Source organism: Falco punctatus (genome assembly GCF_963210335.1).
Source record: "Falco punctatus genome assembly, chromosome: 1".
Taxonomy (NCBI): domain Eukaryota; kingdom Metazoa; phylum Chordata; class Aves; order Falconiformes; family Falconidae; genus Falco; species Falco punctatus.
In genome coordinates, this window is record NC_137580.1 from 44,045,660 (window position 1) to 44,059,454 (window position 13,795).

General features: G+C 44.4%; 1 protein-coding gene across 6 annotated transcripts in view; it reads left to right on the forward strand.

The window, feature by feature from the left end:
• Positions 1-13,795, forward strand: part of LOC308068803 (charged multivesicular body protein 3) — a 40,236-nt gene that overhangs the window by 14,496 nt on the left and 11,945 nt on the right. For 4 of the 6 annotated variants that reach the window (XM_080400045.1, XM_080400044.1, XM_080400046.1 and 1 more), the window contains 2 exons: positions 3,344-3,459; positions 5,581-7,712. The exons of 1 other annotated variant lie outside the window; for it this stretch is intronic. In XM_080400045.1, the coding sequence (XP_080256171.1) occupies positions 3,344-3,459; positions 5,581-7,159 (1,695 nt within the window). In that variant the 3' untranslated portion in view covers positions 7,160-7,712. Of the gene's footprint in view, positions 1-3,343; positions 3,460-5,580; positions 7,713-10,355; positions 10,510-13,795 lie in introns of those variants that run through there. One more of the 6 variants, XM_080400048.1, reaches the window with a different exon arrangement.

Genomic DNA, 13,795 nt, shown 5'->3' on the forward strand with positions numbered 1-13,795 from the left:
TTACTCGCTTTAAAACTTTTTTTTTAACTTGCTATCAAAGCTTATTTCCAGTTCTCATGAAAATTTTCCATGTGGCACGATACTCTGCCAAACTACAGACAGGGCACTACACTCCCTTTGTGTTGAAACTCTGTTCTTTTCCTCCAGGAAAAAATGGATTTTTAACTCTCAGTTTCATCAGGAATTATACATGTTTAGTAGTTGTGTGCTGGAAAGGGGTGGAAAATGCAGCCATCTCTGTACCTTTAAAATTTGTTTGACAGTTTTGCATACTGTTGAGATAAAACTGGTGGGATAATTTTTTCATTTGCTCTTAAATATAGTTACTAACTTGTGATTCTCCTGTCAAAATGTAAATAGTCTGACAGGGGTTTTATAAGAAATTTTCACAGGTTCATCTGTGATTTTATGTGCTCATTGTATTACAGTTTTGGGATGGAGATTAGCTGCTTACTCTGATTTAAGTGCATTAAGTTATTTGAGTTTTGTTTCCATCTTCAGGTGATGCAGTCTCTTCTCATAAATAAACTCACTAACCTGTCTATGGCCAGCCATCATCTTCTCATTGAAAACTGAGTCAGAGCATTAATTTCATTTTTAAAAGAAAATTGCCTTACGCTTATATCCTGTCTTCATTGTATGGTGATCCTGCTGCTTTTCCCCCTGTTCTGTTCTTACTCATATGATCGAAAAACCTTTTGGTGCAGCTTGTAGTATTCTTTGTGTACTCTAACTCAAAGTGCTGATTCTTCCTTAAGTTTTTTTTTTTTTGTTTCTTGCATATCTTTCTTTGTTAGCTCTTCCTTTTGACCTTTTTTTCATTCTGTGTAGATTCTCAAACTGTTTCTGACATCTTTTTGGAAGTGGTTGCTAGGAAGAAGTGCAGGACTTGACAACTTTTTTCCCCCTTGCTTGAAATACATAATCCTGATAGCTTTTAACACCTTGGACTTGAAGAACTTCCAGGCCTCTTCCACATTCACATTCCTGGTCTCAGTCACAGATTTTAAAGTTAAATTTCTTAGCTTATCAAAGGTGACACTTAAGTAAAATCTGTTACAAGTGTTTGCAGGTTATCTTTATTTTAAGCTTAATTACATTGTGATTACTTAACCTGCACTATTTTCTCAGACTCCCTCATCCACAGACATGATGACTATTTTCCAAAATACAAACCCTTGCCTTTGTGTGGTGAACTCCCAATGTTCTAAGTGGGTGTTGCCTGCAAGGAGCAGCTACAATGGGGATGTTTATTTGGTTTGGGGTTTTTGCCATAATGACATAAAAAAGCACGAGCCCAAGAAATTTTACAAATCTTCAGTGTGCAAAACCATAGTAAGGTTCTCTCTATCTACTTACAAAATACAAACTGCTAGTTCTGTCATTGTCCTTCAGCATAAATAACTTTTTCAGTTATTTATTTTTAAGAGGAAAGACTTTTTCGTAGGAAGGGAATTAAACTGTTATTTAAAAATTCACCAGTACAAACAACCAGATGACAGTAAAAGACACCACTGACTTTATTTACAACAAATCTTCTCTTGACACTTAAAATCAGTACTGTAATATCAGGCAGAAGAAACAGTTGAGCAGGATCGGTCCTCCTGCACATCGCATTAGCCTAGTTAAGAGCTGTGAGAGGCTTTTGCAGAACATGCACACAGAATTTTGGAAGAAACTGATCCCTGAGTAGTTGTACCAAAGAGTAATCCAATTATCGATGTTTTACTTCTATGCTTACTAATAAAGCATAGTGATTCCTTACTATGTTGGACGGATTTATCATGCCGAAGTAGCTCTGAAGATATACTGGCATTAAGGCGTCTTTAGCAATGTGGTGTCTTTTAGTTGAAGTACATGAAAGAAGTTTAAAATATCGAAAGTAATTGCTTTAGTTACATTGGGTGATGTAAAGAAGCCTCAATAATAGAGCAGATTTCCCCAGCTGGTTGTCTCAGTGCTTGAAGGTTACATTTAGCTAATCAAAAAGGCTTTTCTATGTGATGTGTGTGTTTTGAGAATAGCTGGAAGGATGTTTATCTAGTCGTTCACCTCTGGTTTTATGTAAACATTTTAGGCTCAGTGGAATGGGGGTGTAATCTGTAACTTCAGTTTAATTCTGTTTCCCTGCGTAGAATGTTCTGCTTCGGGAATTCTCTTAAGTGTCTGAGAGGATGCTGCTTACCACAAAACAGGCAGATTTTTTTGAGTCTCAGAGGCCCGACATGCTTTCCAGGTCTGCCTCTCAGCCTGTATATAAACTCTTAATCATGGTGACAACCAAACTTCCAGAGGAAAGCTGACATTTGAGGCCATTAAGTTGGAAAATGATTGGGAGAAGTTTAATGGTACGTAAACAAATACCTAACAAATGGAAGTTTCAAAATCTTAATTTAAAATTATATAAGTGGTTGCCAGTAAGCCTGCAGAAGCATGTGATGCATTTCTAAAATAGAAAATGTGACGGCTCATGGAATAACGCATGATCAGTCATGTTATTCAGAATTACCTGTCAGCTGGAGGCAGGCAGGGTTTTCTTTTTCTTTTTCTTTTTTCTTTTTTCTTTTTTTTTTCCCCATCCCTGTACAGTTCCAAGTCAGAAGATGAATGCTTACTCTGTCATTTGCATCTGCAGAAGCTTATGTCTAGGTAACCTGAAGTACTACTTTAATATACTAGGTTAGAACAAATTAGACTAAATCACAGTGAATTGCCATCCTGAAATGGCAGATGGGACAGTGGAGTTGGTGGAACAGTCACGTAAAGTTAAAGTGAGTCACTGGCAAAGCTGGAGGGAGTCAAGATTTTTAGGCATTATCTGGGGGTTTAATCACTAGTTTCCACTGCTTAGAAATTATGGTTGGCAGTCTGATGTAGTACCAGGTACACACGTTCCAACTCATTTTACTTTCTCTGAGACAACATTTCTTTGTTACATTGTAACTTTTCATCGAGAACTGCAATAAAATAATGGTCTTTTTTTTGCTGCAAAGAAGGGGGACCTGCTGCATCCTCTTCCTTTCTCCCCTACTGTGAACTGGTTAATGATAGTTTTGTTATTTTCCCACTGTTTTTCTTAACTACCACTGATTTTAGTATCTTAACAGGTATTTAAAATGATGATGCACTTTCGTCTTCCTGCAGAAACTATATTTCTGCTTTGGAGCTTCACTCTCCAAAGACCTTTAGTGTGATTCCTGGTTGTATATACCTACTCTATGTTCTAAGAGAAGAGGAAAACAGTATCAAGGGTGACTAGATCTCTGTTTTCATGAAACTTGCTCAGGAAACTCAGGAAGCAAACTTGGTGTGATACTAAATTATTATTTCCTTTTGGTAATAGGTCATAGCAAACGACAGAAGCCCACTGGTGGGTAAAGTCCACTGGGAGAAGATGGTGAAGAAAGTATCAAGATTTGGCATACGTACTGGCACTTTTAACTGTTCCAGTGACCCCAGGTATATTCTCAAAGGATTCTCTAAATCCCAAGAGTATCTTAAGGCTCAGCTGTGTTCTGGCAGCAGGGCTTGCTGTGTTGTAAATTAGCTGTGACAAAACATGGCTTTATTCATGGTTTTATCTCTACTAAAGCCTGTTCAGAATTCTCCATTACATTATTCACCAGCAGCATAAACACAGATCTGCAGCTTCCTAAAGCACCATGTGGGAAATACATGATTAGACTGTGTAGAGCATAATACAGCAGTGGAAGGGAATGGATAGAAGAGTTTGGCCTTATAGTCCAGGCATTCAGGGACAAGAACACTGCTTGCTTAGGACAAAGCCAAATATATATAGCCCATGTAAGAGAACTGGATCAGTTGCAGAGTTGTTAAATTGCCATCTGGAAAGGAGGAACACAGGTTAGCATGAACCTTGCAAACAGTGCCTGCTTCTCAGGATTACTGACAAATCCTGTTCCCTGACAAATGTGTGTATGTTTATAGATAAACTTGCACACACCCTTTGACAACATATAGTGTGCTGTGCAAGGTTCACTGTTGTTTGCGTATGATTTTGACCAAGGAAGAAGAGCAGAGCCAAAGAAGCTATTAATAATTTTGTGCTGCTGGAAAAATATTTTTTTTGAACATTTGTTGGAAGCATTTGCTTCACGTGACAGGAAACTTTGTCAAGAAGTCCAGTGGCATGTATGGGTGTGCATGTCTTGCACAATTTAAGTCCTAAATGTTTACATAAGTTTCAAAGTTAATAATAAGATCAGATTCTTAGACTTTGCAGTGCTTATGCAAAATAATCTTGTATAATCAAAATACTGGCATTTGAACATCTGAAATTTGGCAGTGTTTCTCTTTGCATAGCTCCTAACTATTATTAATGTTATGATCAAATACTATATTTAAAATTAATTCATTTTTTCCTAATACAGGAAATGTTTTGTTGAGTAAACCTTCATGGATAGTTTTCATCATGTTGTAGCTGAAATTCAGAAGAGCACTGCATGCTACAGTAGTCAGGATACTTTTGTTAGAAAGGAAACATCTTATGGCTCCTTCTAAAAATGTTACATTCAGATTCCTGAGGTGGGCAGTTGTAATAGCCTAAATACGTGTTGATAGATCAAAACCAGGGAGGATGTATAGATGAGGTGGCTAGTGAATGAGGCTGATGGCCCCTGTTTCAGTGTGCAGGGTTCTCGGACACAGCTTGCCTGCCTGTTGGCTATGTAATGCTTCGATTGTTGAAACCTGCCAGAGGCTTCCTGAAAGGAGGACTAGCTAAATTGGGTGGCATAACAATACTGGTAGGAGAGAGATGCATGAGATAATGGATCTTCTGAGTCATCAGACTCTTCTCATAGTTACTGGGGTCTTTAGCCTTGAAGAGCCTCTTTTAGGTATGGGTTTGGAGTTCATCCCCTCTCAGCTCCCTGCCTGCCAGACAGCGGGAGTATGCTTTTGGCGCAAAATCATCCAGCAGCGTGTCTGCTTCCTCCTCCACTGGTCTGTGATGACCTCTCTCACCAGACCTCTTAGCCTGTCTGCATCCTTCCTAAATGGCCCCAGTAGGAGGTGGATGCTTGTCAGCTTTGTTAAAGCAACTGTGAACAGGCCGGTGTCTTGTTAACTTCACCCCACTGCTTCTTGGCAAAACTAGGATGGAAGGAAGCACTGGGAAGGTTACCTGCAGGCTCAGGAACTGTGTGGGACATTGAGTTACGCTGTAGTGGTTATCATCTTAGCTGGAAGGCCAAGAAAAAATAGCTTCTAATACTAAAGCTTTATAACGAAGAGTCAGCTTGTGTATTTTTAAAATCCAGTTACAAAGCATGAATATACAGCCTTGTTTGCTATAATGACCTATGAAAATTAATGCTATTCCTCTTCCTGTTTTATGAATACATATCTCTCTACAAGATTTCTGTAAGATAGATTACAGATGTATTGTAAGAATAAATACACTTTGCCAGAGACTATTGGCTGCCTGTATTTCCTACTACTATATATAAATGTTCCCAGGTGCTCAGCATGTCTCATTTTTGGGCTCATAACAGAAATTCAAGGGCTGCAGGACCAAGGTTACGAAACTTGTCATCTAACCTGCCATTTTCTTTGTAGATACTGCAGGAGGAGGGGTTGGCTGAAGTCCACCCTCATTATGTCGGTTCCACAAACCAGTACCTCCAAGGGAAAAGTAATGCTTAAGGAATACAGCGGGCACAAAATCGAAGTGGAGCATATTTTCAAATGGATCACAGCCCATGCTGCTTCTCGGATCAAAACCATCTACAACTCTGAACACTTAAAAGAAGAATGGAACAAAAGTGACCAGTACCGTGTGAAAATATACCTGTTTGCCAACCTTGACCAGCCTCCGGCGTTCTTCTCTGCACTAAGTGTAAAATTTACTGGAAGAGTAGAGTTTATTTTTGTGAACGTCGAAAACTGGGACAATAGAAGTTACATGGCAGAAATTGGTATCTACAAGACACCATCGTACATACTTAGGACTCCTGAGGGGATTTACAGGTATGGAAATAACACTGGTGAATTTATTTCACTACGTGCCATGGATTCTTTTTTGCGCTCATTACAACCAGAAGTGAATGATTTATTTGTCTTAAGCTTAGTTTTGGTTAACCTGATGGCTTGGATGGACCTGTTTATTACACAAGGTGCTACTATAAAGCGTTTTGTGGTTCTTATAAGCACTTTAGGGACGTATAATTCATTATTAATTATTTCCTGGCTCCCTGTGTTAGGTTTTTTGCAACTACCATACTTAGACAGCTTTTATGAGTACAGTTTAAAACTCTTCAGGTACTCTAACACAACTGCGTTGGCTTCTTGGGTAAGAGCTGATTGGATGTTCTACTCTTCACATCCAGCCCTCTTCCTCAGCACATACCTTGGTCATGGTTTACTAATTGATTACTTTGAGAAGAAAAGAAGACGCAATAACAACACCGATGAAGTAAATGCTAATAATCTGGAGTGGCTGTCAAGCCTGTGGGACTGGTACACCAGCTACTTGTTTCACCCTATTGCTTCTTTTCAACACTTTCCTTTTGACTCGGATTGGGATGAAGACCCGGATCTGTTCCTGGAGCGGTTGGCTTTCCCGGATCTCTGGCTTCATCCTCTGATACCAACTGACTATATAAAAAACTTACCAATGTGGAGGTTTAAATGCCTTGGTGATCATTCTGATGAGGAAATACTGGAAACCTTTCAAGACGGTGAAAGTGACTCTGACAGTGAAAACAAAGAGGTCTTCAGTAGTGAAAAAGAAGTCTCGGAGGACGATGAGCTAAACACATTTCATAGGCGCAGTGAAAGAGAGCCTCGGTGCAGTGTTGAGACCTGTTTGTGTGCCAATAAGTATTGTCATCATGAGCCCTATGAACGGAGAGTGAGGTCTTACGGCTCATACAGCACCGCAGGTGACATGGAGCCGGACTGGTCAGCCTGGCCCTCCGACATGTTGCACTGTACAGAATGTGTTGTGTGTCTAGAAAATTTTACAAACAGTTGTCTGCTGATGGGCTTGCCATGCGGCCACGTGTTCCACCAGAATTGCATCGTGATGTGGCTGGCTGGTGGGCGACACTGCTGCCCCGTCTGCAGGTGGGCTTCATACAAAAAAAAGCAGCCATACACACATCCGCAGCCTTTGTCGAATGACTCCCCATCTTAGCTGTGTGCTGATGTCCTTTGTAAGCTTTCAGGATATTACTGCTTGCCTTTTAAATGTTAGTCACTTAAACGTTTATGTGGTTTGAAGTTTTAGTTTAAATGTTAGTGCAGTGAACTAAAATATACATGATGCTAACGTTAACAGAATCATTTGGTTGCCTTGTATGTTGAACTGAATGCATACTTATCATAAGTACAATAACTTTTTCTTCTCAACATCTGGAAACTTGATGCTGTTTTTGTAAGCACAAAAATCAAGCCTGCAACAGAAGTGTATTCCAGCAAACATTTACAAGTAAGGATGTGGGTGAAATTGAAATTCTAATTGGAGACAATTGCTTAATTTAAGTGTTTCTTATTTTAGAGTCTGTTCAGCACATCTTTGTTGAATAATGTATGTTGTAAGACAGTACCATTTAAAAATAATTCAGTGAAATAAATTATTTTAAAAGGAGATTTGTAATGTTAATTGTTTTGATAAATATTTTGTGTGTATGGTTACAGATGTCTTGCTGGCCTGATTTATCTGTGAAGACAATAAAAATATAACACAACTTTTGTGACTAATAAATCATCTCCTAGTGATGCAGCATTGCTCCAGTGTTAGCTGCTGGCCAAGCAGAAGGTGGTGGTAGTTCACCGGGAACGAGTTCCTTCATTAAATCCTCTGCATTGAGGTGCTTCTCTGCTTGAGCGGTGTTTTTCCAGTTGATTACAAACTGCTGTATCAGACAGACTTTCTTTTACCAGCTGTCTCTCCAGCACCCTCATCTGCAGACATCTAGGAAGACTTAAGAAATGTTTCATGCCTCCAGGCACCATCTGTCCTCCCAAGTGGATATTCTTGTAATTATTGGAAGAGCTGTTTTAAATTGTATTTTTTCCTCTCTTGTTTCCTTTTTCCTATTGCAGTACTGAAGCAGGGAGGTAGAAGGGGCACAGTATCACCAGCTCTCTTGTGGTCCAGAAAGTAATTGTTATTCCAGTTGATGCCTGCCAGTACATGCCCTTTATCTGTCATTACAGCCACAGCAGAGCAGCGGAGAGGCATAATGAGGGCAAAGATCACTTCTGCTTCCAGTTTGTGTGGCAGTGTGATGCTTAGCCTATGTGCTTATCATGAGTAGCTGGGGCTGAAATCCACGTTGTTTCAGGCCTGTCTTGAAACCTGCACTGCACTGGTGCCTCACCATCCCAAAAGGGGAAGTGGCAGTGAACTTCTGTGGATATAAATAAGGCTGTAGTTGATACACTGAAGTGCACAAGCCAGCTGCTGTATCACAGTCTGCTGTTGCCTTTTGCTGGTACCTCGGCATTTTGCCAGTGAGCAGTAAGTTCAAGCAATGCTGTGTCCTCGGGGCACCATGTGCTTCTGGAGCAAAGCTCTGCTGCTGACAGCTGACCTCCGAGTACAAAGCCCAAGCAGCTCCACTTCTGTGCACAGGTTCAGCCTTATTTGCAAACCATTATGCACATCAGTTTCAGCTGAAGACTTGTTTTAATGACCTCAGTTGCTCTACTACTAGTCCAATTCTTTTGATGAATGACACAAACTGCTGTTTAATTAGCAGGAGAGCCACAGAGGGCACATCCATATAGGCAGATAATTATGATCAGTAGATAGCTGTGACTGAAGGTTCGGTCCCCTTGTGTCCCTTAGCCTGGGTTATATGAATTGTTGTGATCCGGTTCCTGGTGATGCATCTGTTTCAAAATCTACAGCAGCTGGTGTAGTGTATCGGTAGTCCCAGCAGGAAAGAAACTGAAAAAAAAGCAGTTGGATATATTGGTTTCATTAAATGCTCATGTCAGTAGCAGCAGAAGCATCCAAGTAGGTTTGTTTTCTGTGTAGTGCAGAATCTCAGACAGCCCTTACCCAATGCGTTGACAGTTTAAAATCTGGAGAACAGAGCAAAGACTGTGCCTGTAACAAGGTCAGCAGTTTTGTTGCTTGTTTTACCTTGCTGGGCTGGGTTGTGCTAGTACTTGTAAAGTGTCTTGAGTTAACTGAGATGCTAGATGTTCTTGGAAGTAGTGTTCTATTCTCTGGCATCTTGTGCCTGAATGCTGGAGACCAGCTGTCAAGAGAAAATGTCAAACAATTGATGTGAGATTACTTATTTCAGTAGGTTTAATGAGGGCAGTCAGTGTTTTGTGCTATTTAGAGAGGGCAGGTTTAGATCATTTCTGAAAGTCTTTGCCAGTCTTAATTTCAGAAGTAACTTTTGTTACACCACTGGTACCCAGTCAGAGAAAAGAGCTCTCCTTTCCAAAGTGTATTTAGACCTGTCTTTGTTCTGCATTGGTTTTTTGGTAGGAGAGAAGACAAAAGATGAACTGTACATTTTTGTACCTGTAATTTAAAATTTCTTCCTCTGGGAACTGGATGATGAGTGTAAGTATAATTGTATGGTATTAAGAGTTAGATTAAGCTAATGCCCCCTCTTTCTTCCTAAGCTTGTGCACTCCTGCGCATGGGTGATTATTTCTGGCCCTCTGTGTCTCCACTTGTGCAGCCGGGCATAAGGAGATGGTGTGACGTGCTGGAGCTTACCCCGCAGCACCCAGCGGGGTAGCTCCAAGCTGTCCCATTGTTTTGGCCAGGTGACCCGCCGTGTGGCGGCGGGTGGAGGTGATGGCCAGGAGACTCGCCGTTTGCGGGCGAAAGTGGCGGCGGGGTGGAGGTGAGCCCGGCCCTGCGGCAGGGCCCCTCCGAGGCAGGCCTGGCAGCTGCAGGGAGGCAGGCACCACCTCCGGTGCTAGCGGCCTGGCTCTCCCGCGGGTCCTCCTCGGCTGCGAGGGGGAGGCAGGAGGTGTCGTCTGAGCGTCCCCTCGCACGAGCAGGTTTTACAAACGCTCTCACAGCGCCTTCCCGCAACCTGCGTGACCGGCCCCGGGCGGGTGGGGCATACCCCGCCCTGGCGTCTGCTCTGGTAACTGCAACGGCCCAGCACAAACCCCTGCCGGTCCGCTATGCAGTGCCACCGGCCTGCCGCCGGAGGGGGTGCCCGGTCTCTACGGCCCCCGGGGCCCAGGACCGTGCGGCCCGCCGGGGCCGGTCCCCGCCGGCCGCGCTGAGGGGCCGCGGGCGGGGCCGTGTGACACCCAGCTGCGCCCCCGCCCGACGAGCGCTGGGAGCCGGCGAGGGGCGGGGCTGCTCGGGCTCCACCCACCCCTCCCCGCCCGGCGCGCACGGGCAGCGGCGGCGGGTGGAGCCGCGCGCATGCGCAGTGCGGGTGCCCAGCCCCTGACGGCGGGCGGGGACGGGAACCCGGAAGGGCCGGGCGGCGCGAGGCGGCGGCCGCCATGGGCCTCTTCGGGAAGACCCCCGAGAAGCCGCCCAAGGAGCTGGTGAGGCGCTGGCGGCGGCTCCGCCCGAGGCGGCGGGGGTCGCGGCTCGGGGGCCGCGGCCTAGCGATGCGGCGTTGCCAGGCGCCGGGCGGGAGCGGCGGAGAGGCCGGCCGCGGCCCGAGCGAGGTGTGGCGGCACCGGAGGCCTCGCCTGGCGCCCTCGGGCTGAGGCGGGGCGGTGCGGCCGCAGGATGCGGGGCGGCGGGGTGCCCCGGTGAGCGGCGTCCCGCGGGGCTGGGCCGCGGCGGCGGCTGAGGAGCCCCGGTGCTCCACCCGCGAACGGGCCGCGGCACCGCGCCCCCTCACTGCCGAAACGCACCGGCTTCTTCCCGCCCTGGAGTGCCGCGGGACGCTCCCGCGCCGCGGGGTGTGCAGGGCCGTGAGGGCCGCGCCGGCTGCGCTCCGGGCGCCGCGGCGTGGGGTGGCTGAGCCAGCAGCCTCTGGATTCTTAGCTTGGTGTTAGCCGCCTTCCCTAACCTGTAGGTCTCCAGCTTCGTTAGGGACTTCTAGCTCCTGTTGCAAAGTCAGGCTTAAAAATATGAGTTGCTGAAGTATTGGAACCTGGGGTTGCTTTATTTTTGAGTCCACAGACAAACTGTGTAAGCCTTGCTTCTACCCACAGTTTTCTAATGTCACAGTAAAATGAAATAATCAAGATACTGATGTTTTCACTGTTGTCTTTTGTACATCACTACTACTGTGTTAATACAGAAATCTGCTATTTGGTGAGAGGAAGCATCAAATACGTTGGTGTCTGTAATCTTTCTCCCTGTTGCGTTTTTTAGTACCTCCAAAGTTGAAGGCTTAGAAGAGCTGCAATGTCACAGGTATTCCCTGCTGCTTTATAGCAACCAAGTCCCAGGGGAGCAGGTTATAGTCATCACCTGTTGGTCAGCGTTAGATAAGGAATGTACCTTTGATAGCGTACTTTCCCTTCCTTCTCTACTTGTGGCGGGGCACCATGCAGGTTGGTTATAGCTTCCCCCGTCATCAGTGGTGTTGGAAGATAATGCAGAAAGAACTGAGATTTGGAGACTGCTGCTCTCAATGATGGGATAAAGCATCAGGCAACTGTTAACCCGCATGATGTGGTTATACTGCACTCATAACTTCTTGTTATTTCATATCTGATGGCCACTCTTTCACCTTCTGTAACTGACAGACTTGTCATGTTTTCCAGTAACACAGCGTGGCTGTGGGTTGTCTTGGAGCTGTTTTCAGAAAAGCCTACAAAGGCACTAGAAAACAGGCTTGTCTGACCCATAGGGAGAAGTGACGTGGGTTGTCTTGCTGTCATGAGCATGCTTTTGGGTTGCAGGCTGGCGTGATGACTTCAAACGCTGCAACAGTGGTATTGAGAAACCAGTAACAGTGAGAAATTTCTTTTCTTCTGTATCTAACTGCAGCTTTAGAAAGAAGTTACTTCTGCTTACTAGATGATGGGGAAACAGCACCACTTACCTCATGTCTGCCAGCAGCTGTAGACAAGATCCTGCCCCTGAGTAGGGCTAGGGAAAGCAATCTGAGCACCACAGGACGTTGCTGGTGATGGGAGGAGGTTGAGATTTTTGTGGTGGCAGTGGTTCGCCCTGGGTTCATTTGTATACTTACTGTTGATGGGAGAGAATTTGTTTAGGAATGATACAGGGCAAACATCTTCAGTCCTTGTGAGGAGCTGCTGATACATTTCAGCCTGTCTAAAGCTGGAAATCTACTATACATTTTAATGCCATGTTCAGCTTAAAAAGTGAATTTTCCTCCAGCGTGGTCCGAGGTTTATTTCAGCTTGGTGTTTTGCTGGCTGACTTTCCGGTGTGATGCAGTGCTGTGAGAAGGATGTTCTTGTTTATGTCAGAAGTGGGAGCAGAGTAGCTTTGTCAGCATGGAGTTGTGCTTTGAGTAATAAGCTTTGCTTAGTCGGACAAAGTACTCCTATTCCCAGCATTGCTACCTCTGTGATTCGTAGCCCTGTCCCTGGTGTCCTGGGTGAGATTGGCAATACAGCTTCTTTACTGCTCAGTAGGTTGCTGTGTCTCATGTAACTGGAAGCGTGCTGCGCTCTAGATGAGAGTCAGCAGAATTCCCTCCTCCTTTTATACACAAAACAGGTGATGAGTGTTGGGTAGACCAGGGAGTGCAGAGGCCCGTGGCTCTGCCTTTATGAGGACAGTTGTGTGAAGCAGCTTATTCCTGTGCAGTTTGAGGGATGAGCTACCAAAGAGTTTTCTGCTGTCAGAATTAGCAGGGATTGATGACAACATACAGCTAGTTGTGGTTTAATGGTGTCTTTGTGCTGTTGTGCATCACAGAGACAGCATCTGTAGTTCATTTGACAATTGCTGACTGTGCTTGTACATGAAGCCTTAGTATGTGTTGGTTGGTTCTAGAATGCAAGTTGTAGAGCAGATCTCTGGAAGATGTTAGGTTTGAGACATGACAGTGAGCCAGCCACAGTTAAATCATGTTTTACCTTGGTCTCTTCCCCTCACTTTTCTCCCTCTAGCATAGGCATACTCGAATGAGGGACCTTCTTAGCTTCTTATTGGGGTGAGGAAGCAGTCTGCAGAATGTATTCTGCTCTTTTGTGAAGAACAAGAGGGGAGACTTCAGTCCGTCCTATAAGAGTTGTTTCAGTTTGGGGTTTTTTCCTCCTGTAATAAAAACAGGTTTCACCTAAAGGTGCAGGAGCTTTCTGAAACCCCTTCAAAACTTCTGGACACCCATAATATGTATGCATAGAGCTTTGCAGAGCTCTCAGGCTTGGGGTTTTGTGCAGCACATTTTGTGCTTGGGCATCCTGGGTGGCAGTTGATGCCGGTAGTCAAAACATGGTCTTGTTCACTGTGACTGAGAGCATTGCTTTTGAGACCATTAAAAGTCTAAGATGGTCTTGCTCTGCTGAACTTGTGCACTCAAGAGCGCTCTTTTTACAGCTTTGTTATAAAAAATATTCAGGTAGATGGAGCGTTTCATCTGCATTAAAAAATCACATAAAAATCAGGGTGATTTTCATATGAAACTATTCATGCAGCCAACAACTTCTTGAATGGCCTGTGCACTGGCATGTACGGTGTGCAGGTGGATCCATGAACCATAACTCATCTTAATGCTTATAGGGTTTTTTTAGGTACTGTGCAAATCTGTGCTGCTAATAACAGTAGCATCAGAGCTTTCATTCTGTATTATCTTCTGATTCTTGTGTTCTGCAGCCCCTTTCTGCTTCTCAAGTTGCCAGAAATGCTTCCAGTTCTTGGTTGAATGTCTGTCAACTGGAGTCTGTCTGATGT